This window comes from Mesitornis unicolor, unplaced genomic scaffold, assembly GCF_000695765.1.
Source record: "Mesitornis unicolor isolate BGI_N332 unplaced genomic scaffold, ASM69576v1 scaffold34107, whole genome shotgun sequence".
NCBI classification, from domain to species: domain Eukaryota; kingdom Metazoa; phylum Chordata; class Aves; order Mesitornithiformes; family Mesitornithidae; genus Mesitornis; species Mesitornis unicolor.
Window position 1 is genome coordinate 36599 of NW_010197669.1, and position 27962 is coordinate 64560.

At 40.2% G+C, this 27962-nt stretch overlaps 1 protein-coding gene across 1 annotated transcript in view; it reads right to left on the minus strand.

Annotated features, from left to right (window-relative positions):
* REPS2 (RALBP1 associated Eps domain containing 2) overlaps window positions 1–27962 on the minus strand; it is a gene marked incomplete at its 5' end in the record, with an annotated part of 60123 nt that overhangs the window by 11233 nt on the left and 20928 nt on the right. The window contains 4 exons of the mRNA XM_010188876.1: window positions 6517–6581; window positions 19193–19329; window positions 21858–21900; window positions 26224–26289. Coding sequence (XP_010187178.1) covers window positions 6517–6581; window positions 19193–19329; window positions 21858–21900; window positions 26224–26289 — 311 coding nt within the window. The remainder of the gene's footprint in view (window positions 1–6516; window positions 6582–19192; window positions 19330–21857; window positions 21901–26223; window positions 26290–27962) is intronic.

Genomic DNA, 27962 nt, shown 5'->3' on the forward strand with positions numbered 1-27962 from the left:
CAGGCTAACTTTACACACGCAAACAGTCCCACTGTAGTCAATGGCACTACTCACAGAAATGAAGTTATCTCTGTGCATTCACTGGAATAGCCCATCATCATTACCTACACAGTGCCGCTGCTTAGCTTTGCATAAAAGTATTGAGAATAGCTTATCTGTAAGAAAAAGTAGGATACTAAATATGCTTAACACTCAGTCTGTGCCCATTGCAATCCTCTATCATCTCTACGTAAGTTCATTTAAGAGGTATTTTACTCCTTTCTAAACATCCTTATTTTTCCGCTTAACGCCAATTTCTAAGAAGTCAAGATGTCTCAATTTCAGTTTCTGTGAGTCTTGTGCATCCCACACAGAATCATCAGTTCTTTTTATTGCTTGTTACAGAAACTGAAAATGATAGGAAAGAAAACCCATAGGGATGCAAATGCAACAAGCTGCCAGGGTCTCAGTGTGCTGCCTGCTTTCTCAGTGCTGTGCAGCCCCAAAGTTTTGGTAAGCTTTTTCTTTCCCCGAGCTATCTGAGGGCTGGTGATAAGGTTGGGGGAAAAAAAAGCAGTAAATACAAGCAAATTCCTGCAATGTTCAGCCCATTCGCAAGGAAAGAATAGGACCCAGATGGAAGCATTAACAATCTGTTTTAATACTCCACTTCCATAAAACCAGATTAACGTAAACTAGAAAGGGGTATGTGCATTTCACTAGAGGTAGAGGCATTGGATTCTCAGCTTTTTGTTGTTGTTGTTTTCACGATAAATGTGGAGCCAAATTAAAAAATTATTACTACACATTTTAATTAAGACACTTGCTCTTCTTCCACTCTCCCAGAAATCTCTTCAGAAAGGATTTTATGGCATCCATCAACTACTCCCCAAATTCAATTTTAACTGTGCTACTTTCCACCACTTCTTAAACCGTAATCTATTTTGTCCGTCCATTTTAGATTTAATATATAATTTTCATGAGAGGAAGATAATCCACTTGTACTATATTAAAGTGGCAGACGGCAAAATCTTTCATGTTATAGAAGACTTCCAGTTTCACTACAGTTACAGGCTTCTTCAGTACCTGTTCCAGTGATTATACAACATATGTTATTCTGCAGCCAAAACTGTGGAGACGGTCAAAAAAACCACCTTGTTCTTGCACAGTGGTTGTAAAATGCAAGCTAAAAAGGTATTCCTTTGGTTAAATATAAAATGGTTGTTTGGGAGAATACCATCATGCAGACAAATAGCATGCTGTCAAAGTAAATGGTTTGGTTTTTTTTCAATTTTATTTCTGTAACAAAAAAGTTCCTTTCTGAAAAAGTCCAGGTGTCCTGCCACCGCTTGAAACTCCTCACATAATTTTACAGAGTAAGGTGCCACCTCAGTTGGTTGGTTTTCTGTTTGTTTTTTTTTTCCAAACACCACCATAACAGAGACAAGCAAACCCTACTTCATCCTCCATCTATCTCAGCTTTACCCAAAAAATGTTTGCCGTGGAGGGAACCCCAGGTCAGCTCCCAGCAGCATGGACAGGAGCCCTTCCCCACCTCAGCACTGCAGATCAGTGTGGACAGATGTAATTGATGGTTCCAGACCCAGCCTGAGCGTACCCCATGGATTCGGCAGAACACGGAGGCAGGTGAGCAGAGACAACTTCTTGAACTGGGTCCCAGTTTTCACTCGCAAGTCTGGATGATGAATGGCCAAAAAGCTTCAAGGAATTCTAAAGTATCGAGTAACATTTGGAGAGCGGAACATTCGATATTTTAAGAATAATATCTTCGCTTTCCAAAAAGCCCAGGTGCCTGTGACTGGGTAGGGTGACCCACCCATCGTCCCTCACAGCACTTTTTTTCCATGATTTCACCAAATCAGTAACATCTAGCAGTAACGATGACCACTAAACTGACAGCCAACCTCTTGAGCTCATCTAACAGTGAGATTTTAATCTTTAGAGCTGCAGTGTACTCAGGACACTTCTGTTTGATAACATTAACAGCCGCCTACCTACTCCACTTCACTTGAAAACTTTGCCTTCATCCATAACTTTTTCAGCGCCTGTCAAAACTGCCAGTGTGGAACCAGTGGGAAAACCAGATCCCAAGGTCTCCAGAAATAAAAGCCCAGCACAAACCAATGTGAATTTACAAAACCAACAGGCTTAAAATTTAAGACTCTGGGAAAAGAGACTAGGAACATCCGTTTTTGCAGCCAAGATATACAGGGTTTTCTTCCAGTCCTACTGTTTTCAAATCCCCTTATACAGCACAGGCATTGAAGATATGCCTTCATTACTGGACAGGAAAGTACTGAAACAGAGTAATTTAAATAAAGGAATGTTGATCTAATTGGGCAATGTTGCAGACAGTGAGCTGATGTTGGATAAAATCCTAAAGTTATATTTGCTCTTCAGTGTTCATCCGTAATTCCTATTAGCATAAATATGCTACTAAATCCCCCACAGTAAGCAGCTGTGGTAAATGACTTCTGTAGGCTTAAAACCAACACTAATAAAGTATTATTTTGTTTTCCATTAATAAAAATAACAACAGAGGCTCATATGAGATGTGCATACACATGTTTTGTTCCACTGGAGTGTTATTCATGAGCACGCAAAGTTAGTTTTTCTCTGAAATCTGTGTCACTGCAAACCAGCTACATACGCTATTGCCTGTCTATTGTGATCCGTACCACCTCCAACTTACACCAGTTTTCTATGTACAGCCCTGGGTCCACACAAAAGTTTTGAGGCCACCTTTATATCACTTCTCCTTGATCAGTTTGGTTTCCCATTAAGTCAGGAACTCAGGAAAAACTGCCTGAGCCACTGAATCCAGTCCTCTACAAGCCAGGAGAAAACCACAGTAGAAATTTCAACACGCTACAGGTTATCTGATCTATATACCATCACTCGGGGTGGGGGGATAACACAAAAAACTCTAAAAACATTTTAAAAAGAAGAGTGGAAAAGCCATAAATATAACATGTCACAAGAAATGAGCAAAAGAGGTAAGGCAAGGCCAGTGTCCTAAGTCTGTACAATAGCTTGCAGTATATTACACATTTATGGTCTGAAGAAATAGGGAAACTGATACAGATGAAATTATCCTTAAATCCAAGCAGCTACTGCAGACTTGCTAAGTGTGAGATGTGCTGCTAGGGATTACAGAAGATGTCAGTGAAGTTACACACAGGCACATACACAGTAGTAATAAAAGGAAAACATTTCAAAATAACATAATATCCAAACAAAACTCTAGTCTTTGTATAAACCTGTTTCTATACATAATCTTTCCAAGTGCCCTTTATAGAATTTAGGCAAAACTTGAGTTACTTTCTTTTTTTAATAGGAAAGCAACATGAATTGAGGATTCTAATAAAGCATTTTATACTACATTTCACAACATCTTACGGGAACATCAATTCAAAATATCTCGCAGTGCTGAGAGATATGGGTTGGAATCTGGGTTCAAAGATCATAAATGTGAGACAACTGTGTACCTACATTATGTAAACTTGCCTTTTGTCCATCTTTATTCAATTTATTTACAGTCACCATAGGAACCTCAGAAGAAAGCACCAATGCATTGGAGAAATGCCTGGTGAAAGTTCTGAGGAAAACTTGGGTACAGTTTGTGGACTGATATAAAGTCAATGCAATGTTGACTTTGGCAACAGAGAAAAATCCCAAGGGGATGGAGCTACCATAGCCTTTCTGAGACCACCAATAAGAAAGAAACACAGAGTTAATCCACCAAACCCTAAAACTCCCTAATTTTTTTTTACCTTGCGCTACACTCACTCAAGGATACAGTCCCTATCCCTTTGTTATTCAGCTGACTGCATGATGGAGGCAGAGTTGGACACGGATATAATTTAGTAAGTTTGTGATCTGACTAGAGACATTTGGCACACTCTGAATAACCAGCGCTTCAGTAACATACCGAGCTTGATTACCTTGGAGCTTCTGACAGGAAAAATAATGTTTTCCTTAAGGCTGAAACAAATTCTACTGAAAACAACAGCAACCCAGGACCAAAGTCAAGGTGCCATTTCTATATTGCTATTGATTAAGCTCACAGGAGGACTTCTGCTCCACTGTAATGTAATACCTACCCTTTGGTACCTCTCTTTTATGCACTTTGGCCTATATATCCCATGAGCCCTTTACTCTCACTCTAAAGAGCCAACTGATCCAGGCTGCTTCTCAACCATCCATAGAAAACTGTATTCCTCAGAAGAAATTATTTCCCTCTCCTTCTCCATCAACTGACTTCCAAAGCTAAGCCAAGATAAACACACCACAAGCATACTTATATGGTGCACAGCCACCTGAAATATGTGGGGTTCGCTTCATTTCCAAGCTACATTTGTCTTGCATAGTGCTTAACTACGGGCATAGACCAAAATGTTATGGCAATAAAAAAAAGGATTCTGAATAACATTGTTGAAAAATAAGTTAAAACAGAAATTTAAGAAGAGTTTGGTGAATCCTGAAACAGGAAAAAGCAGGGTATGTCATTTCAGCACCATGCCTTTTCTTCAGTTCTTGATCCTGTCTCAGTTTTTAAAGCAGATCCCTCCCTCCAACTTCTTCATGCTCTTTAAATCAAGGGCCCCACAGGACTAAGGTAATCCATATGCTTATTATCAGTTACACACTACTCGGAAGAGTCAGTTCAGCAGAATTATAACCCCATCACACATACTTTCCTACTGTCTGTTACCTCGATCTCAGAAAGGCACACTTAGAGATAAAATAAACAGAATGTGGCAAACCTGAGGTCTATTATGTTTTCAAGAACTGGTTTTATCTACACTTTTGCTAGACGTCAGAGCAAGAATATTTTTATGAGGTATTTGATTAAATATCTTTAAAAATCATCAGAAATAAGTAAATGTAACTGATGCATGTAAGCAAAGCATCAGCTATATATTCATTACTGAGTAGACACAGAAGCCACTTTTATCTTTCTTTCAGACTTTCTTATTGGAGATGACTGGATCAGGAATTTCATATATGAGACTACTCTTGTGTTTATTGTTTTAGAAAGGTCCTATACTCAGCATGGCCTGGTGGAGGATGAGCAGTTGTTTCAGCAATTGTGATGTGGTAAGAAAGCTGCTGGACACACTCAAATAAATTAACATCTCACTGCCCTGCTACGGAAATGCAAATCCATCACAGGACAAGAAAACAAACAATTAGCAGAACCTTGCTTGAAAGCAGTGGTGGGTTTTTTTTACCACGGAGAACAGGATTTGTAATATTTACTCCTTTTCCCAATGGCAGCGAGAGAGCTTGCAGTGTACAGAGCCGGCGCGCTGTGGCAAGCCCGAGCAGCAGCAGAAGCGCCAGCGCGGGCTGCACCAGCAGCTGCTGCTGCAGGCAGGGAGGCACATCATGGGATCAGAGGAAGCCAGAGGGCAAACCCGCTACCAGCAGCTGCTGCTGCAGGCAGGGAGCCACATCATGGGATCAGAGGAAGCCAGAGGGACACACTGCTATCTGGGGAGCGTTGGACAAGGCAGGAACATGATGGGTGTGCTAAGGAAGGAAGCACACAAGCTCAAACCAGAAGGCTCTACAGCCCTCAAGGTAGAAGCTAGCTGCACTCAGATGAGGGCTGGGGAGGGGAAGAGAGCAAAGCTGGTGGAGCTAGGGGGGCAACAAGCCTTCTATAATTTCTATCATAAGCACTGTGTAGCAGCAGATGTTCAACAGCAGACTAGTAGGAGATCTAAAACTCAAGTGAGGACTGTTTCTGGCCCAAGGAAGGTCCCTCACCAAGTTTTTATCTGTAATAGGCTGTTAGTTCCCCTATGGACTTGTTTTCTATTATGCACTAAAGGAATAATATACAAATCAGACCGTCACCTCAAACAGAGCCAACAACACAAAAAGAACAAGATGCAGATCCTCCATCATTTCCTAAAAAAGAAGTATCTGGATGCAGATCCACAAGATTTAGGCAGTTTGCATTGTGCTGTGGTTGTGTGATGCTCTAAAAACAAACAAACAAAAACCCATCCAAAAGGCAAAACAGAAGCACACCACTAATGATTTGAAACTTAATTACATAACTGACATGGCTTTCGCTTCCTTTCAGCATGATTTTTTAAACCCGTGGGTGAAATATGCTCCTGCATGCCATGCCTCCCGTAGCAGATGCCCTCTGAGCATCTGCAGCTTGAGAAGCAAATAGCAGGTATCAAGTCCATGCCTTTCAGGCACGAAACTCTTATTAGTAGACTAGCCTTACTAGCCTTTAATTTACAGTCTTTTCTAGTGGGTGCATGTCAGCTCCACTACCAAGAGATTTAATTAGTCTATAATTTGACATTGCAACACATTGGCTAGACAGACCAATGAAGAAGGACGTGTATGGAGCTGCAGAGCAAGCTGCAGACTTGCATTAACTTGGAAGCAAGGACAACCACCATGTCCAAGCCAACTTGTGCTAACCGCTGTGGCAGTATCATAAATAAGTGAATAAAACACAGCAGAATGCTGAATCTTTGTCCATACCTGAGATACAGAAGGTCGAGGGGGCAGTGCAGGCGGTGGTGGGGGCAGCCATCCAGACCTCATAGCTGAAGAGTGAGAAAAGAAGGAAAACACAAAACCAAAACCACATTAATTTAATTCCAAATAAACCCACAATTCATTTCCATGATAATTCCTAGTGAAGAGGCAGTATTCAGCCTCTTAATAACAGAAACCAAACTTCATCTTTATCTAGCAAAACCCTGTCTGAAATAAGTTCATGAGTAGTGAATGAGTTCTGATTTAATTGCTGTAAAAACCCACAATGTTATGATAAAAAGCAGAGATGGAAGCCAGTCAGCCACAAAAGCTTTAGCTAAAGCAATCAAATTCTAGTTAAAGAAGCCTAGAAACAGGGTCTACTTGTCCTTGGGACTTTGTAGTTAACATTACTGTCTTTTTTAAAAGTGATGCTTTAGTAGCCAATGTAGACATTAGCGCTCACTCCAGATAAAACACATTATGTGATGGAGTGCAGCCTTAAAAAGAAAACATTCACCGTGGAATGAATAGGACAAAAGCCTAAACGAACTAAAAAGAAATCTGTTTCTTTGGCTTTATATTTTGTATTTGTATGTTTTTATTCATCAGAGGTATTTCAGAGCGAGGAGAAGAAATAAGGGGGGGGGAAGACAGACCCTAATGGTCGGCTCAGGCCCCTTTAACATAATGCAATGTTAGCTTAAAAGTTTGAGCCAGCACAAAGGGAGGGCAACAATCATGTAAGTTCAGCCACCGTAGTTTTCAGTTGCCTTAAAATACCTAAAACCCATCAGGAGACAAAATTACAGGACAGATGATGGCTTCCTAAGGCAGCTGCAGAGACGAGGACCAGGCTGGCACAGAGACACCAATCAGGACTGGTGGGAGTCCTTCAGACCCTCCCCAAGCTCCTGTCCCACTGAGTGCTCAGCACTGACAGAGGTATTAGACAGCTCACCTTGCACTGGTGCTTATTTGTACAGAAAAAAGAAACCCAAAACCCAACCAATATTAAACTTAGAAACGCCTTTCACCACAATAATGCTAAGCAAGCAATTACATTTGTACACTTTTTATTTCCATGCATATTTTAAAAAGCCACAATGACTACTACAAACCTTGTTTTAGCTTAGCTATTTACATATTTTATATGCCAAGTCTAAAAATGTCTACATGGTTGAAAATATGAAGACAAAAGACATTAACCATTACAGACAACAGCAACACAGCAGTAAAAATCTGTAGGTGAAAACGTTGAGAACAGTCATACTGACTATATCTAGCTCCAAAGAGGCTTATAATACATTGGGGTTTCTACACTTTCTGTATCATCATCTCTTGAATCAAAATGAAGCCTAACATCACTGCACATAATGCCAAAGAGAGAGGTAGAACAATTAAAACCCAACTCAGGTTAAGCAAGGGAGCCACTAACACACCTATAGATGTAAGAGAGATCTGTAAAAACATGGTCAATAGGATCCTTTCTCTTGAGTTTAATTAGTTCTGTTTATAAGGCCACTGCAATACCAGCATGAGGTCGTCACTACCTTCTTCACCTCTTCTGCACAACTGATTGTTAGAAAGGAAACGTGGAGTAAGAAACCTTCCTTTCCTTCAGTCTGAACTTCAGGTTATTACTTCATTTACCTGAGCACTGGCAGTGGCTTTGGCAGTTACAGCAAATAACAATATTTGAAAACATCATCTGACTCAAACACCAGTGCTCCCAAAAGCTTTACTGCAAGAGCTGCATCCATTGGGGACTGGCCTTGACCTCAGCTCTGGAGAATACAGCACTTAACTGTCCTTGCTCACCCGTTCTTCAAACCCAGTGATACACCCAGGAAAGCAGCAGTGTTCTGTATGCTGAAAGGCGCTGGGCTTGCTAGAAAAGCATCTCCTGAAGCGGCTGCACACACTGTGGGACCTCACAAGTCTCCTGGGATTTGGCCCACAGAATTCCGAAGGGAAAAGGAAGTTTTCTCTAAGATGGTCAAATAAAAATAAAAAAAGCCACCAAAAAAGCCCATCCCAAAAAACCTGCTTCTTCAGCTTTCAAAATAAAAAATACATGAATTTAGCATTAAAGAAGTTAGATGCTTACATTATGTGCATTTGACCCAGTTTCCTCTTTTTTAATCCTGCAAATTCTAACTTAAGCTACTCATGAAATATTCATAAAATTCCTGACTGCTGTTGCAGAACATCTTCAGCCTGTTGTTAGAAGGAAATCATGCTTATGTGAGCACAATTGCTAGACAAAAGTTAGTTGACTTTTGAGGACTTTTAACAACTTATAAAAAAACCAACTCACTTTTTTTCCCCCACAGGGCAATGAAAAAAAAATTAATGACAGATACTGCACATTTCAGCCTTCTCTAGTGTCACTACCCTAAAAAAGGACAGTATTAACAGATGCTCATAGGTTTTTATGTGTATCAGCAGGTGACATGTACTATTAGGCTATTCCAAAATCTTTCTTTCCTGGGAGACTGGCCCGCACAGGCAGGCTGGCTCTTGCTGTTAGAGATGGCATTGCTGCGTTAGCTCTGAAAGTGAACACAAATACAGGGGCAGGTCTGTTTCCAAAGTGAAAGCAAGCACCCTGGGACCGAGCAGCAGACTTACAAATGGCGTATTTCCAGGTGCACACCCCAGAGCTTGGAGAAGCTGCATACCATTGCCCTCTGAAAACAAGTCTTCCCACCCTGTGCAAAGAAAAAGGGAGTGGGATGGTCCCCACGCAGGTCGTCTCGTTACCAAGCAGCTTGGTGGCATTCATGCCAGAGTGAGCTGTGTAAGCAAATCTCAGAGATAGCACTGTGGAAAGGCCATACAGGCACCAGTAAAATAGATTTAAGCATAGCCAGTATCAATATCGCATGTATTCCTGTAAATGATAGCATTTTCATGCACTAGTTACTCCCACAAAGACAGTGATAAGGCTTTCAGTTCAAAAATCACGGCTCCTTACTTAGCATGTTTACACTTCAAGGCGGATTATCTGCATGGAAAGTTTCCAGGACCATTCTGCTGCCCTATTTTGGCAATCACAAAGGTCTGATAGCACTAACAGGACACCATGCAAGATAAAAAAACCAGGTTTTCCAATCTGAAGCTAGATTAATATTTTAAAACAAACACCATGTTGCAATGCTACACTCTGAGAACAGGCCATGCCATCCTATCCAGCCACACTGCTCTGCCTTCAGCCACTCTAGCAGATAACACAAACTCTCAGTATTTTCATTACCCACAGTAGTGAAAAACAACAATCATGGTGACCATCTGAGTACCTCCTTACTTGACTTGTTTGATCTAGGAAGAAGAGACCAAAGAAGAGACACAGAATTACAACAGTCCTGTCAAACCTATAGAAAGTAGGACTTTAGCTCACCAGGCACAGCAACAGGGGAGGATGCCAAAATTAGGGTGGAACAAATTTTGAGTTGAATATATATAAAAGCAGTGCCCTGCAAGAGGGGTGGTTCTCCTGGGTCAAGGGCATGCCGTACCTTTCTAGCCGAAGTGAAACTAGATACCACCTACCAAAGGAGGATGACTTCAACTCACCTCAAAACCCTACACACCTTTCATCTCATGATCAAAAGAGACACCCATAGTTTGGTCACTCCTCTTATTTCAGTCACCATTCCTAAAGGGACAAAGAAGCCTGCATTTCTCAGCTCACACAAAGGGTGCAGCCCTAACCAAACCCAGCCTAAATCCAGGCTGACCTGGATCCAGATGGCCTAAATCCAGGTTCTTGCTTCTCTTCTGCTTCTTCACCATCATCACTCTCACCCCTTTTGCAACTGGGTGGGGACCATCCAGGGACTTAAATTGGGATAAAACTCTGATAGGGTTCCTCAGGAGAGTCTGGTTGATGTGTTTGGTATTTTTCAAGCGGATGCTGCAGCACTGTTGGATCAAGGGAGAGGCTGGTCCCGTGGCAGATTCGCATCAGTTTACGCTGCTTCAGAGTGCTTAGCTTCCAGATCAGGTTTAAGGAAAGACCAACCAATTCATTTTATCTGGAAGCAAAGGATCTGCAATACTGAAAACAGTTCAAATAAGATAAGCCAACAGAATGAATTATTCTTTGTTTTCCTTAACTACCTAAGGCTTCAGTTTCTTACACAGTTTGGGAAGCCAGCATTTTCACCCTTCCACTCTGACATTATTTTGGAGAGTTTTTTTATATACTTTTCCTGCTTCATTTGTCAAAGGCAGACCACAGAAAAGTTCTGTGTCTAAGCTGGTTTCTGTTTACCTCTGTTTTACAAAACTTCCCTTCTTGTTCACTGAAATTGGTACTTGGATATCTCGTAATACTGATATAATTCTCTGCGCTCCTTCATTTATTTACATTCCTGACAACAGGAAAGTAAGGTGATTGTGAAATAACTGTTTTTGAAGAGATCAAATTTATTAATTCTCACTACTATGTCTGCAAAGAGTTGCAACAAGAAAAAAAAATAAAGCTGCAGCCAGGAATGTAAATTTCATGAAGGATTCTAGTAAGGTGGTTGTGAAATATCTATTTATCGATTTATCTGTTTCAATAATTCTTACTAATGTCTCCTCAAAAGGTAATAGCCATATGAAAAAAAATTTAGACACATTATACTGATATTGTTATCAGGTTTGTAGAAAGACTGTAGAAAGCATTGCCAGTGCCAGAATAACCTCTTTTCTCATAGTTTTGGGAACCTGCTCAGCATCAAAGCTTCATGCATCACAGCAAGTGGCACGCACACCTGATGTCACAGACACACTCTTGTTACAGGTATGTTTCATGTGCTAATACAGAATCATTCACACCTCAATTGCACAGAAAATTATCCAAGTACTTTACAAGAAATTAGGAAGAGATACAGCCACACCTTAAGCAAATAATGCTTCTGCACTAAGAACTTGCAGGTGTGACTTCATTTAGGACACTGCTGTGCTTACACATTTGATGGGTCACTTTCATATCAAACAAGCAAGACATCATTAGAGGTGATTTTCATGATGTCTTCTTAAGTGTCCTACCCATGAAATTCAGCATGTTTTAAGTAAAATCTGTAAAACAGCTTTGGTTTTTTTTTTTAAAACACCTATTTTCTGTTTTGCATCACATATCCACAACATCTGTGTATTTTAACTTCCTGTCCCTCGTTTTCCCAAAACCATTTCATTTTCTAGCTACTGTTTTCTCCACCCCTTCCTTTTTTGTGTGTGTCTATCTGGGGACTGTTTCCTCTTCCTTCCTCCAAACTATTCATTATTTTCTTCGCCTCTCACTTCACGTTTAGCTTCATCCTCCACCCACAGGGAGGCACAGTCCCTCCACTTACCTCCCACAGACCCCCCCTTCTTGCCAGAGCTTCTCTACCCCGGGAGTTCCCGTGGGAAGGCAGGAGGCTCACACCCTTGTCTCCCATGCCCATTTCCCCAACAGAGATCAACCCAGAGCAGGCACACGGGAGCCAGGAAGAGCAGTGGGCTCTTCCATCCACCACTACTCCAGTCCCACCTGTGGCTCCGACTTTCTTTTTGAGGACATCTGCATCTCCAGGGTCTTCCCGACAAGGGAGGCAACTTGCCCCTCTTGTTACACATGAGAAATAAAAGATCCTCTCTTGTCTGATCTGTAAAGCTGTTCTATGATAGACCAACATTTTTTTCATGAATCACAAAATAGCTCAGTGGGATTAGTAGGGCCAGTTGCGAACATTTCAACCCTAACAAATTTCAGTACAAAAGAGTTTTTTGCTTAAAATTTCATTTTTAACAAACTGCAACTGAATGGAAACAGACTGTAAACCATTCCTCAACCCCAGAAAGACAAGAACTAAGATTAGGAGAATGGGAAAAAAGAATATTAAAGAAGTTTCATTTATACCAATTGTAAAGAAACAGTTACATTTGAAAGGCTGGTAAGAATCAAAGAATCATAGAATCACAGAATGGTTTGGGTTGAAAGGGACCCTAAAGCTCATCCAGTCCAATCCCCTGTCATGGGCAGGGACACCTCCCACCAGACCAGGTTGCCAAAACCCTGTCCAACCTGGCCTTGAACACTTCCAGGGAGGGGGCATCCACAGCTTCCCTGGGCAACCTGTGCCAGTGTCTCACCACCCGCATAGTAAAGAATTTCCTCCTAGTATCCAGCCTAAATCTACCCTCTTTCAGTTTAAAACCATTCCCCCTCGTTCTATTGCTACCTGCCCTTGTAAAAAGTCCCTCTCCAGCTTTCCTGTAGGACCCCTTCAGGAACTGGAAGGTTGCAATAAGGTCTCCCCACAGCCTTCTCTTCTCCAAGATTTACCCAGTTTGCACACAAGTATTCTCTGGACTCAGCCCTCAGAGAAAGACATAAAAATTTAAAAATCTAAAAACACAGAAATAAGTTACCCCATCAGATTCGTATCATGTAATAACCATTCATCCATTTATGTCCTCACTATTTTCTCCAGCCCATTCAATCTTAATTACGTCCTTGTCCAGTTGGGCAAAGAAACAAGTTACATAGTTGTAAACACAATAAATCCTTCATAAAACATTCTAAAAGGCTGAGAGGCATAAAACTCTTCTATACACATCAGAGGGAAGACATTCATATTTTATTCAGAATAAGCTCAGGTCAGTGATCACATATATTCTGAAGGGGAACAGCACTAGGAGGAAACAAGGAAACAGCAGCTCTAGTAACAGATCAGGAGCTGCGTCCTAAAAATAGATTTTAAAAAACCTATTCTCTGCTTCAAAAAAATGGTTTTGCAGCATTTATGTTAAGAAAGCATTTCATAGTATTTTCATTGAAGTAGTACAGTGCTGGAGAGTAGTATGAACAGTAGCTCAATTTTATTTCTTCTTTAGTTTATGTGTAAAAGACATTTCTAATTCAAATTGTAATTGTTACAACCCAAAGATGTTAACTTGTCTGTGCACTCTCAACTCAATGGAGCTGGCAACATTAGCGTTCTTGTATATTATACAAAAAATATTCAGTGAAACGTTGTATTTTGCTGATGGTATTTGCCATTATTGCTGTTCTAAAATAAAGGTCATTCAGAATTGTCATCTTCCTAATTTAGTGTTTCGATCTGATTAATAAGCAGAACACAGTAACATGCAAGACAGCATAGTACTACAGCACAGATAGAATCCAGCCCTACTACCGAAGAACAGAGATAGATTTTACTAAACCTAACCAATACAAGAACCATGAGAGGAAGAGATTCTAAAAATTAATTACTTGATTAAATTCACTGTGATCTAAATTCAGCATTAAAAAAGACTACTATTCTAGCTTCCCCTTGTCACTTCATTTTTGAACCAAAAAGCGAGAGAAATCTGTATTCATGGTAACAGAAAAAACATAGCCCCCTGCATAACCCCTTAAAAGCTTGCCTTTAGTAACTAGGACTTGCAGACAGCTAACCTCAATAGATACAGATATTTCCTAGCCAATACAATTAGGCATAAAAGAATACAGAAGACAATGCAGTAATCGTACTTATCTAGGTTAAGTTTGCAGGTTTTCTAGTACCCAGTTCCATGTGCCAAAACCGGAAAGTCACCTGCATTTACTCACTAAGCTAAAATTATGATGTAGCTGAAAACAGACTGCTGAAAACAGCTGGAAACAGCATTAAGGTAACTATTTGGACCTGTTTGTATCAAAATAATGCATAAGACAATGGAGCAACAATCATTTAAAGTCTCCAAATCCTCTTTCCTACACAATTACAGAACTGTTTTATTTGATACGTGGACTGAAAGCATTCAGAAATACATAAAATTTGGCTGTGGTTGGGCAAATATGAAAAAGCAAAGACAATGCACACTTACTATTCAGAAATCTCCACACTTGGCAAATAAAACCCAGCAAGCCTGTACTTTCAGGGAAAGGCTGTGCTAATTGAATAAGTAATGAAGATATGATGAAGTAAAGGAAGCAACAAAGAGCCTTCCTCTTCAAAGATATTAAAAAGAGGATAAAATGTGATGCTGAACACCAGTCTTCCTCTAGCACTAACAAAAATGAAAGGGTACAGAAAAGAAGTTTGCACAGGCTAAGCCTTACGGTAGAAGTAACGCTTTGAACTGAGTGGGAAACGTAGTTACAAAGCTATGTAGAAGTGATGTGGGGACACATTTCTATCACCTATAGGAATGCTAACGCTCACCAATAAACCTGTTCTCTTGCTCTTTTTCTATGAACACTACACTGAAAGCAGAGGGGACATTTTCTTGTTGGGCAGCCATCGCTAGCCCAGAAGAGTAAGTATAGACTACAGATCTGACTGGAGTTAGGAAAATATCATCCAGATCAAAAAAACACTGCACTTACAATAAAATGTTAGCGTGTTTCCCCCTTACCAAGTGTGGGACTTAACACCTCACATTTTAAAAGAGAGAAAACCCCCAAAATACCAGCCCCACATTGCTGGCTGAAACCAGCATCCCCAAAAGTGTGAATGCAGGTTACAGTCAGTATTTGCTTGCAAGCAAACAGTGCCTGCATTCCTCACGTTCTTCACTGCAGGGACAACTGCAGCAGGAGGCAAGTTTCAAAAGCAAATCACCACTGAAAACCTTCAGTTAAAAATTCATTTGTAAATAGTTATATGGCTGTTTTGATGAATAGCACAGAGATAATCAATCTTTTCTCCACATCAACACGAAGCTGTTTATGACAATTATGTTGTTTCATCAAAGCAAATTCTCTTTTCCAAACAACTACTCTTTGTTCTACAGAAATGTTAATTAAAATAAGTTATGCAATTCAGAAATGAAACTAAATGGGAAATAAAATGTATTTCAGAGGCATCTGTATCAACCTAACAAGACCCAGACTGCTGTCACTGCCTGTAATTGCCCAGAAATAAATTCTTTAGTAGTTGTCATGGGCAGGAAACATAACTGAGCAAAAGGCCAGAAGATAATGATGTATTTTGGGATTTTAATACTTGGGCTGAGACTTGCCATAGTCCTAAATTTACCCTAAGGCAGACTCTAGCTTACTGCTGCCATCAAGGGTAAAAGGTGGCTGGGGGCCTTCCTGCAGGGCCATCGGGCTCCGAGTTGCAGTAATTTTGGCCCCATCAACACCGGCTCCCTTTCCAAAGTTGCAGGACAGAGAGAAGGGAGCATGAGGAGCCCCAGAGAGCAACTAATTCTGCCAACATCCTTTGTGGACAGGACAGGAAAGCTTTGCAGGCCACAGGCTCCTGGGTCCAAATCTGGGAGCTCTTGGCTTGTATCTGACTAGCGAGCGGGCTAGAGAAGAAATGAAGATGTAAACCAGGTCATGTATATATTCAAACTGACATGTTTGTTTCTACTGAAAACCTGCTGTTGTCTTTCTAGGAATGCATAAATCCCAGCCAAGTATTTTCTTAGTATGTACAAAGGGCAAGTGCAACAGATTATAATATTCAACAAAAAGGAATACATTGAGCATCTAGTACTGAATCCTTCTCAGATGCTAATGTGAAGACTACGTGATTTAAAGAAAAAAAGAAAGAAATATTTCTGTCTTTTAGCATTTCTTAACGGAAACGGACATTTCAGAAGGTGGGGCCTTTCAAAACATTCTCTTGGGTTTTTATGTTTTTCCTGGGTAACACTAGTCACAGCATCTCAGAAGAGTGCAGCTATGAAGTATGAATGAAGGCTCTTCCTTCGAGTGCAGTTATATTCCAGTACAACAACTTGAAAGAACAGTTTCTGTGGCCAATACATTGCTGGACATCTCATCCATCACAGTTAAATGTCCAGGAGAGGGGCATCATAAGATGGTGGCGACATGATATAGCAGCAGTAAATGAAAAACAAACACAAACATCCCCCAAAAACCAGTGCCTGCAACAGGGATCTCCCAGTCTTTGGTTGAATTTACCTGAAGAAAAGAGATTTTCCTTTTTCTGTCCTTCATAAACAAAAAAACCATAAAAATGCTCCCAACCACTAATGGCTTTACAACTAAAGAAATTATACCTACAGAGCAATATGACTAATGAGGAACTGAAAATAAAACTGAGCACTCCTTTGCAGGTGCGAGAGCAGATTATCCACCAAACTCCCAAAATCAGATTATTTCCTCAGTGAGAATTAGTAGGAAAAAAACTAATGTACCAAAATGGGATTATTCTAATCATGTTGGCTATACCCTGAAAGCTATTAAAATGGTCAATTTTACAGTCTGGTTTTCTGTACTGATACTGGGCAATGCAGTGGTGCTAGAAGGGATGGTCATCCAATTAATTTTTGACGCCCGGTTACAACAATGAGCCTGTTTTGGAAAACCTAGGAAGGAAGGAGGGCAGGGAGAAAACACAAAGCAAAGATTCAGTCGAGAATACATCAGGACAGAAATAATCAACTAACATGTGGACAGGAACACATCAGGTCCAGCATTTATGCCAGGCTGTATTATCCCAATAGCCAAGAAACCTAAATAGTATATTGCCACCATATAATCTATATTGCAAATCTGTAACTGTACCTTCTGATGACTGATGGAAATTATTCTAACTTCATTTTCTACTGTCAGCAGAAATAAGAACACAGCTTGTTATCATAAAACTGTGTGCAATTTACTTCACACAAGCATGCACACACACTTTCCTTTCGGTGAGGCTCTTTGGTTTAAGGTGACATTCTCAATCCCTCTGCTCTCCTACAAATTATCTTTAAAAAAGAGGTAATCAAAACAAGAGAAGTGGAAGAAAAGAAATCAGCTGTATAAAATGACATTATCAATAGGATGTTGCAGAGCAACAACTATTCGGGGCTGAATGAGAGGAAAGAGCACATGCATGTTTCTTTGTAGAATGGAGAACTGAAAATACAACATCCAAAGCAGACATTTCACTTGAAAGCAGAGCAAGGTAAATGCACCATGGTACTTGGGCAGGTTAGGGTGGGTTGATTTCATTCCCTCCTTCTGATGATGCAGATATATTTACATTTTTGACCCAAAATAGAAGAGCTCCCTTAGAGGAAGAAGAACACCACAAATATTTAGCATTGCCATCATGGGACATCCAAGAGAGCAAAAACGTACAGGCCAACACCTTGCAGGTACAGGAGGAAGCTGAACCTTTGGGAGACCTTTCACCTTTCTGCAGTTTGGAAGCACACTATATTTTGGTTTTGTCAAACTAGTGCCAGTTTTTGTTCCAACTATAAATAGCCGTGAATTGAACCAAATATGATGGAACTGTTCTAGGGTGACCAAAGCACTTTCTTGTTGTTTTTTTTCTAAGCAATCAACTACCTTTCACTACTTAATTGCCTCACTTTCATCAAAAAAGTATTGCTAGGACAAGTTATCCTTTCCTGCATTCATTACAACACTGTCAGTTTGTTAAGCTGCCCAGAAGAAAACGTTATGCTACTTCAAAGTCAATAGTAACTTTCAAAATAATCCATTTCAAAAGCAAGATGTTACTTTCCTTTCACAGAAGGACTTCTTCGAGAATTTACATTCTCCTTTCATTTGTGTTCTACGAGAAACTTAAATCTAAGTTTATTTCTGTCCAGTTATACTATTTATCTGGATTCTGAGAGGATTTGCTGCCTCAGAAAACGTGTACTTGGCTCTGTTTGAGGTTTTATTCTGATGTATAATGAAATAAAAATCAGGGGCAACAGATCCCTGAACAGGAACTGCAGTCAAAAAACAGGACTTGCTTCTCTGTGTAAGGCAGGAAAAAAATAGTTTATTCCTATTGCGTTTCAGGGTTCAGCACACATAGCAGGAATCTTCCAATCTGTCTGGTGCTAGCACGGAAAAAAAGTCTCATATAGCGAGAGGTGAAACTCTTTCTTTTCTACTCCAACAACTACATTAGAGAGCCCAGTTAAAACATTCCTTGACACAGTCAAACCTTGGCTTTCTTGTGAAGCATAAACATGACCATGTTTAACCTAGTCCTTGAGTCAGATGATTGGTGTGCACCGCAGAAAGCTCCGGTCTGGTTCAAGGGCACTGCTAAAGCACAGCAGCATGGGGTGACTGCTGCTCTGAACAAAGAGCTCCTCTTTCCACCCGTCTCTGCATAAAGCAAAAAAAACCCAAAAAACACTCAAACACTAAAGCCTGTTTTTCTTTCAGTTCACTCCAGCCACTATTCTACATTTTCTTTCTCTCCCCTCAACATGCACCCATGTCAAAAGAAATTACTCTTCCTTCTTACTCAAAGAAAGGTTTCTGATTGCTCCTGTGCATATGGAAGACTTCAACATCAAAACTGTTTGCGCATGAGAAATCTCCTTTTCTCACAGTTTAAACATTAAGGGCTTTCTTCCTGCTTCTGAACTACAAAAATAAATAGTAATAAAAATCAAATGTATTGTAGTTACTGATGAGAATTGTCTGAACAGCCAGACTAGTTAGAAACAGTGATGACAGACTGCCGTACGTTAAGCTTCCCATTATCGTGCCAGAAAACATTATAATCACCTTAATTATAGCAAAAGTGATTTTTTTTTTCCTCTCAGTGACGATGTAATGCAAGAATGTACAACTACTTCTGTTCTGTAATGTATGACAGTCTATAGCAAAGGCAAGCATATGCACATATTGTCAAGCATTTGAGCAAACAAAGAGCAAGTTGCCAAGTATGCAGCTAAACTAAACGGGCTCAAAAGAGGGAAAGAAAGCAAACTTTACCTTGTGTGTTTTGTTGAAATATCTTGTTCAGATCCAAAGAGGAAGCTCTGGAATGTGATTTCTGTGGCCTCGGAGGTGGAGTAGGGGGCTCTTCTCCCTTTTTCATGGCATCTTCTATTGATGTGCTAGAATAAGACCTAAGCACAAACAAGGCAGAGGAGGGAGGGCAGAAAGCAGAAAATACTTCCTTTCAGAAATTCATTTTAAACAACTACAGTAAATAGTACCTAAAAATACACTGACTAGAATTCAAGTTCATGGTGGAAATTCCTTGCCCTAGTGAATAAAAGTTCACCCCCATAACAAAACAGATTTATTCAGCAACAGAGGAACCTACATGTCTGGGGAAAGGAATGGGTCATGCTAACGGGGCCTTTTGTATCACAGCTTCAGGCCTTTTCACATAGCTTTAACTGTCAACAGAATAACTGAAGCAACTATTTTGCATAAACCTGAATAAAAACTCCCCCCCCCTCGTAGTTTCTGTTGCCTTTCCCAACTGTGAGAGTAGTGTCTATACAGGTACAGCTTCAACCTCTCTCTTGCAAGTATACACTTTGTAATATATGATATTCCAAATATGAGAACAATTTTTTAATGGCAAACAGTCGCCAAATTCCACAAAATCCAGAAAAACTGGATGCCTCCAAAGTAATCAACACTGGTCCAATACATGTCTCAGTACATCTTTCTAAGCCCTTCCACAACCCATTAATCCCAATGCAGCGCAGTTGATAAGAATTTGATTTTGCTGAATAGTGTCCAATATTTTTCAGCTGTTGTAGTTACCAGTTTCTCTGCAAGACCGAGAGCTTTGCACAAAATGAGCACTGACAATGTGAGATGTTACACTTATTGTAACACATTATGCATGACAGGCAAGACCAAAAACACATTCGAGTAGAACAGAAATAACTCCCACTAATGGGAAGCGGATCATTTTTTTGCCAAACAGGCTGCTGTTAGAAAAGAACCCTTTAGTGGGACAGACATTTGGCAATGCTGATCTCAAGTTTCTGACGTAAACTTTAATAAATACAGGAGTAAGAGTCTTAATTGCTTCAAAGTCTATATGTGACACAAAAACCTCCGCTGATGCTGAATTCTTTATCTTGGTAGAGTTTTGAATTTCATAGACTTACCATATGAGAACTAACACACATCTTCTGAAACGAACAGGAAAGTGCTGAACCATCTTAAGGATTTACTTTCCATATTATGCAATGAATATTTTACTTGGATTGAGATCGCACAACCTAACAGTTTGAGGACTTTTATTTCTTTTAAAGAACGAGTAAAATAGCTACCAGGTAAAAATATGCCAGCCCCAGTAGTGCCAACACAGCACCCTGTGACAGTGAATCATTGCTGGCAACAGGAGGATCTGGGCACCTAAGGGTCAGTCCAGAGCCAGCAGCCAAGAGTCTGCACAGCTCAGTCTAGAAAGCCAGACTCGAATCATAGTCTGTGGTGGTCAGGCACGCATGAGGACAGAGACCCTCGAGGCTACGGAGCCCTCTAGGCTACGCAGGACAAGGGCAGCAGAAGGTCTGAGTTCAAGGACGTGCTCAGCAGTATTTAGACTCAACTTCTGCATTGAAGTAGTGACACATAGTCAGATGTGAGACAGTCAGATGTGACACAGTAGTGACATTTTTTCAAACTTCTTTAAGCATTTCTATTTTATGCATTTTTTTCATAAAATGCTTTTTACACATTTTTTGTATATTTGCATGTTACAATTCAGTAACACAGCAAGAAATTTTAAAACAGCATGAAAACTAAAAAGCTTTGGCTAGCAGCAGAAAAATGGCACACAAGGCAGTTCAGCCTTCCTGGATATAGATCTTAAGAACAGAGGATTTCCATCTTCATTCATCATGCTTATAGCTGATCCTCTCTTATTAGCAGGCTTTGACAAGCTTGTAAGGAAGGAGCCCTGATTATACTCCCATTACCTAGGAAAAAGAAATGAAGCCCTCTAACCAGCCCCAAAAAGAAGTCTGAAGGTGAATGCATGATACATGATATGGCTATACACCAGAATGGTGAACAGACAAAACCAAACATACTATCCATTTATACACAGTATTTTCTGGCACACGTCTCCCTCTTCTTTCTTTCAAACACCCAAATTCAGCAGGTGTCATTTCTAGCACACAGCAGTGCAGGTCCATGAGTCCTTCCATCACACACCAACCAGCCACAGTCAGGTACCCACCAGTGAAAGGATTCACTCACCCACATCTGAGAGCTGAGCTACCACTGCTGTCGCTGGGAAGCGTGCACTGTGTCCCTCCACGTGCAACCACTGCGCAGGTTATAACAGCACAAAATTGCTAGGAACATCCCCCACTGTCCCACCACGACATCTCTGGGGCTGGGCTGGAGGCAGTCATCACCCCAAAAAGGCAGCGAGGCTGGGCAGAGAGGCAAAAGTCCCAGTGCCTTATGACCAGAGATCACAGAGCCCTAGGGGCAGTGTTTATGTAGGGTCTACAGCTTGCAGAGCCCTCCTGGTATATCTGTCTGATCTGAGCTGTACTTCCAGCATGACATCAATTAAAAAAAAAAATAATTTAAAAATGCAACACCATTTCTTATGCCCTGTGTCTAACTCCAGAGGAAGGTACGTCTTCTACTGAAAGAGAAATGAAAGCAGTACCTGGATCGTGGTCTGGCTCTAAATGCATGAGATTCCTGAGCAGCTGGAACAGAAAAGAAAAAGGAACCACCAAAACATTAGATATTAAATAAACGCCTTTAACTGCAGAATCAGTGCTCATTAAAAACGTCAGTGTTGCAAATGTGGATGTGAGAGTATGTTTATCTCACATGAGCAATGGAGACTGATTTTCACTTCTCCTTCCCCTTTGTTTTCGTAGAGTATGAATGACCTAAGCCCAAATGTAGGCAGAGCTTCACCTTTTAATTAAGTTACCAGAACCCAGGGAAAGCAAGAGCTCTCATCTGTACTCCTGGGTGTAGTCGTGACAAAGCAACATAAGAAATAGCATAAACTTTCCACAGAAAACATCTTACTCCTAGTACAGAGATCTATTCGCTGCCCTGCTTCCCAAAGCACAAAGGTTTATGTTCTTCCTCAACATTTTAACCAGTTCACATAAACCTACATCTTCTTACCACCCATAAAAGAAATTCACACATCAGGTTGAGATTGCTTTGACATTGGGAAGGAAAGATATTTGAAGGCAGAAAGCATTACAGGCTAAGTGTTGATCAAACACATTTTTATCAACATAAAAATCGGTTTCTATTATGTGGATGAATTCTAAATATCCTGTCACACACAGGTTTTATGTGACAGGAAAACAACAGTGCTGACTTGCCATCTCTGGGTAATTCCTTGAGGCTGCTCCTTGGTTTACATAGTCTTTTTGTGACTTTTCTATTACTCTCCTTACTAACATCAGATCATTTTGAGAAAACGTATCTTTGTGACTGCTTTCAAATTCAGCCCACTGAGATACCCTCAAGGTATTACAGCAGCATCAATGATCACAATGCACACACACAGCGAATCCTTGCACTTTTCCCACTATGCTGCTAATCAAGGTAAAACACTTAGGAGAAGAAAGCAGGTTGGGGGAAGAACATAATTCTCAGAGTTTCTAGCTCCCTTCAGATACGTGCCTACTTCCAAGTCAGACATTTATCACCAGATGGTACAAAGTGCTACCTGAGACTAGGACGGATCCTCCAAAACACAGAGCAGGAGCTGCCTGTGGTAGCAGCTGGCAAATACTTTCTAATGGCTTGAATTGTACTACTGCACAGACCCTCCATAGGAGGCCTTAGGCTCACAGAATACAAGTAGCAGCATATGGCACATGTACAGCCACACACTATTTCTTCATAAAAGAAACTGCTTTTAGGGTCACGCAGTGCTAGTTGGCGCTTTGGATGGAATAAACCCAAACGCAGCTGACAATGACACAAACAACCACTTATAAACCAAATTCTAGTAAATTACTGCCACTACAAAACTGGTCCACAGTCATTGCAGCTCCCTGTGCAACATACTCTTCCTAGCAACTAAAGAGGGAGAGGGAACTATTATTAAAATACACAGTGGTGATAATCCTCCTCTCTCTCTCTCTGTCCAACTCCCAGAGAATACAACTTCAGACACTGCTTCCCTACAGCCATATGACCCAATTTTTCCAGCGCTGAAATTGCTGATTATTAAATTACTGCACAATTATTAAATATATGCCACTTAGAAAGAGGAAGTATAAATCCTTTCCAAGCTAAGCCATGTTTAAGAACCTTCAAATTTTCCTTCTTTTATGGAGATCGTAATTCTGCCCATTCTTTTAGGAAGCCTTTTGTCTAGAAACCTGCAGGTAAAACTGACATTCAAACTCTCTGAGGACATCTTGTTGAGGTAAACAGGAAAGCACACAAGGAAGAAAGAATCCTGAAATGACTACTAATAAAAAATGATCGCAATAGAATACTACTGCCAAGGATTTTCTTTTAAGCTTTTTAAAAATCGGGAAATTCAAGGCTACAATTACACAATACCCAGACTTAGCTTTACCCTTCAAAAGAAGTAGTGTAATATAAAAACATATTATAAAGCCGGGAGTTCATTGTTAGGACACACAAATAACTGTGGTGGGATTTCCATAAAATGTGTATTCACGTTGGCACACTCAGTTTGTGCGTACTTTGTGCATGAGGTGCAGGTTTGTACACATAACAACAATCATTCAAGACTATACAAAACTATTTAAACAGATCATAAGTTTTCCATATTTCTATTGCTATGGATACATAAGCCAAATTTTCATGAAAATGATAAAAAATTAAAGCTGTTGAGTAGATTAATTATATTTATTATTTAAAAGTTTGCACTATTCCTGAAGTAGTAGAGCCTGATGAACTGAACAGCTTGGTCTGCACTAGTTAAAGTCACATATGATCATGAACTCTTATTTATTCATTCACAGGAGACTGCGGTGGTTCTTGGTTTTGGTGTTTAACTGCTCCCATGCCCCTCTCCCAATACAACTTCATTTTAACATTCCAAAGGATGCTGATACAGTAACTTTTGGCTGCAGCCTAATATCTTATACTCAACTGGTGCCTCCTTGCTTTACAGGCTGAAGACTGGGTCAAAATTGTTCCATAAAACATGCACGTATACCACATGGCTAAAGAAAAAAACAAGGATTTCCCTGCTAGTCTAAATCACACCCACTGACTCATCTCTTAATAGAGGCCTAGGCAGAAATGTACAATTTAAAACGCTCACAAGTTTGGTCCTTAATCCTTTAGAAGTCTAAGGACAACAATGATCTTGCACTGAGGAGTTTAAATAAACTGGCCAGATATTGGGAGATGCTGAGCATATAAAGTTTTTACTGACTTGAAATTTCTAGTCTTTCTGATGGCTACGAAAACTTTCCCATAATGAAGCACGTCAATATCACCTTTCCTGAATTTACATAAATAGCCCAAATGAATATCCAAATGAAGAAGGGTGTAAAATTTCTCTCGCTTCATCCCAACTGAGTTTTCATCCTGAATGTTAATGAATACAGTGACCTTTCAGAGTGGTGAAATAACCACTCAATTACCATGCTGTATCTACCCCGCTGCACAGACAAACATTTTTACTTCTAACATCGATCCTATCTTGCAACCTGAGAATGTGCTCGCACCAATGCACAGGACAGCAAGGGTGAAACCCGACAGTGACAGGAGTCATGACGATGGGGTGATGGCTGCCACCATCTCCCACAGTACACAAGCACTGGAAGAACCTCCCTGACCAGGAGATGAAGGACATGGGGAAAAGAGGTCGGTGGTGGCAAAGGAGATGTGCAGGTGAAAGTAGGTATTTTCCCTAGGTGTACCAAAGATGGAACTGCTGAACTGAAAATAAAATACCCTGGGGCACTCCTGGGCAAAACTCAGGGAGGAGAACAGAACTGAAAGCCTTGCGAGCACTCACCTCTCCCTCTGAGAGGGAAGTGAAAGAGCATGTGTGTGTGTGTGAAGGAGAAGCAGCAATCATTTGAAAATAGGAGCTGAAGATATGAAATCTGGCAGCTGCCAAGTGTTTGGGAAGAAGCCAGGAAAAAAGGAGTTGGGAAATGAGGCATGCAGCTGCTGAGCAGCCATGAATAAATCGAGCTATGAGACAAAACTGCTGTGACAGACATGCGGGGTCAGTTTTCTTAATCAAGGATACCTTCATGAGTTAAAACACTTACACAAAAGGAACAGAAAGCAAGTGCAGATTTTAGCTTGACTGGGACCAGGGAGGACTTGCAAACACTCTTACCAATCTAGGAAAGAGATTAACAAAGAGGAAGGCAAGGGGGCTCTGATGAACTGCACTGAATGCATGGGAAGTTTCTGGAGAAACTAAGCAATTTTGACATATGCTATTCCAGAAATAACATTTTCCAGTATGACAGGAACAAGGAGTGTATGTTGGGGTTGGAGAAAGAAAAATCAGGGGTGGTTTCAACAAAGAAATGCCTCCCAAATCAAAAGTTTACATCAGTGCTGTAAATGCCACAAGGTCCGTTTCTCCAAAAGGCTATCTACCCTTAAACTCCTTGACAGAAAATATGAAAGCTCAGTTTTTATGAAGAAACAGGCCATTTCAGAAGTTACTGAATAGGTATTCCATACTTGAGAAGAGGTTTTTTCAAGAGGTACAGTATCTGTGCTCTGGCACTTCATTTGTAGTAGAGAAAAACAAAAATCAGGCTCATTACAAAATGCTATGTTAAAAATACTTCTCACACATGAAGAACGTACATACGCTAAAAACAAGAGAAAGCAAGGAAACCTTTTGACAACCTGAAGTACTAATTAAGATTAATTTTGCAAGCATTATGAGTTAAAAGCTAATTTCAGTAGTAAGATACTATGACAGCAAAAGTATCTTTAAAAAATGACGTTAGACAAATTACATTTAGACTTACTGTGATATAAAAATATTTGACTGAAATTCTAGTGGAAGTAGCACGTCAATTTTTTCTTCTTACCTGTTTTCACAGTCAAGTGCTGAAAATCCTTTGGTATCATTTTGAGAGCAGTGCTTACTTTAAGAGCTTAATAAAAAAAGCAAAACAGTGAAAATTACTTCAAGTATGTGCAAGTACAATCTACAGGTATCAGCTCTGAGAAAGGAGCATCTAAACCAGTGTTAGAACATCTGATAATGCTAAATGTACTCAAAACCAGAAGTGGTCAAATACCCTCAGAACACCCAAGCACTCAAAAAACCAACAATTTTTAAGGGCATAAGAGTCAAGATCAGAAAGGCCTATACACAAATTGCCAAATAATCCCAGATTTTGAGAACTGGGGTTTTGGTGTCTAAATCCACAGACTTATGTTTTAGAGATGTGCTCTCATAGAGACAGCAGCTGGAAGCACTTGGCAAAGCCTGCCTCAGGGAACATTACACAGCACCAACAGAGCCAGGGTTAAAATTTAGGAAAACTCAATCTTTGTGTTTATTCCACTTCCATTGATGCCTACACATCCTTCATTAATTACTTTCTTAACATGCTCTTAATGCATTGTACTTTAATGTACTCTCATACACAGTATTATAAAAGACCACTAGGAATGAAGTCTCTCCTCTTCATCTTCCTTTATCAAATAAAACATTTGAGAGATGCCTGGTTCTCGTGATCCAGTTCTGTTTACACTATCTTCCACATTTACCTATAGTATAACCTGATGGATCGGAGCTTATTTACTTGTATAGTTTTGAAAATGCAGGAAAATTTGCTTCTGCAGTCCTGAATTACAGGTTCTTGACTTCTGGGGAGATCTCCTCAGTCAGGAGAGTGTCCTCCTCTTTCATTTGTCAAAATAGCAGTAAATGGTAGAACAAGAGCATTCGTTCTTTGGCTGAAAAGATAGGAATCTGTGTCACAAATACAGCAAATCTTCAGCCCTGAAGGACTGCATGTACCAAAGCAGCTTCCCATCTGACTTAAAATGCCAGCTACCAAGAGCAAAGCACAAGTTTTTTCACCTACAGAGGGAAGAAGGAAAAAAAAAAGATTCCCCAAGTAAAAAGTAAATCTGCCTTAGACATATGAAAGCAATAACCTTCAAGGTTCAAGTCCTGCTCCTGTCCATCATGAATTTCACAACAAAACAAACCTTATCAACAAAACATGAATTTCCTGGAATATGCTGACTTTTCAAAATGTTTTACAAACACCCGTCAACTCTGACAACCCTTCCTTGAACCAGGGACACTGGGAATCTGCCAAACTCGGTCACACCTGAGTGTGGAAAGCGATTCAGGAATGTGGACTACCTGGTCTCACAGCTCTGATAAAACCTCAGCATGTGGACTGCTGGGAGGTTAATATGTAGAACTTTTTCTCTTTTTTTTAATTAATGTATAATCCACAGCTCTGAGAAGAAGTTAATAAAATACCCGCAACTGTTTTGTTTCCACAGCTGAGGGACAGGGACAGCATGTGAGAACCTGAAAGGTCAGGGAAAAGGAATACAAAAGGGAACGACTGTGTGATGAGCCAGTGGCGATTCTGGAAGCCCAAGTAGCTGCTGAGTGGAAAAGAAAAAAGATCACTTCAGTTGCACTTTCAATTATTTTAAATAGGAAAAAAACGAATTTTTAAGTGTGATATTTTCTGCAAAAAAAGGAATGCCAAAATTTGTCAAAATGTAGTAATTACTCTTACAGAATTCCTGATAAAAACAACTTTTTTTAAAATAAGAAGTGCAATAATTAATT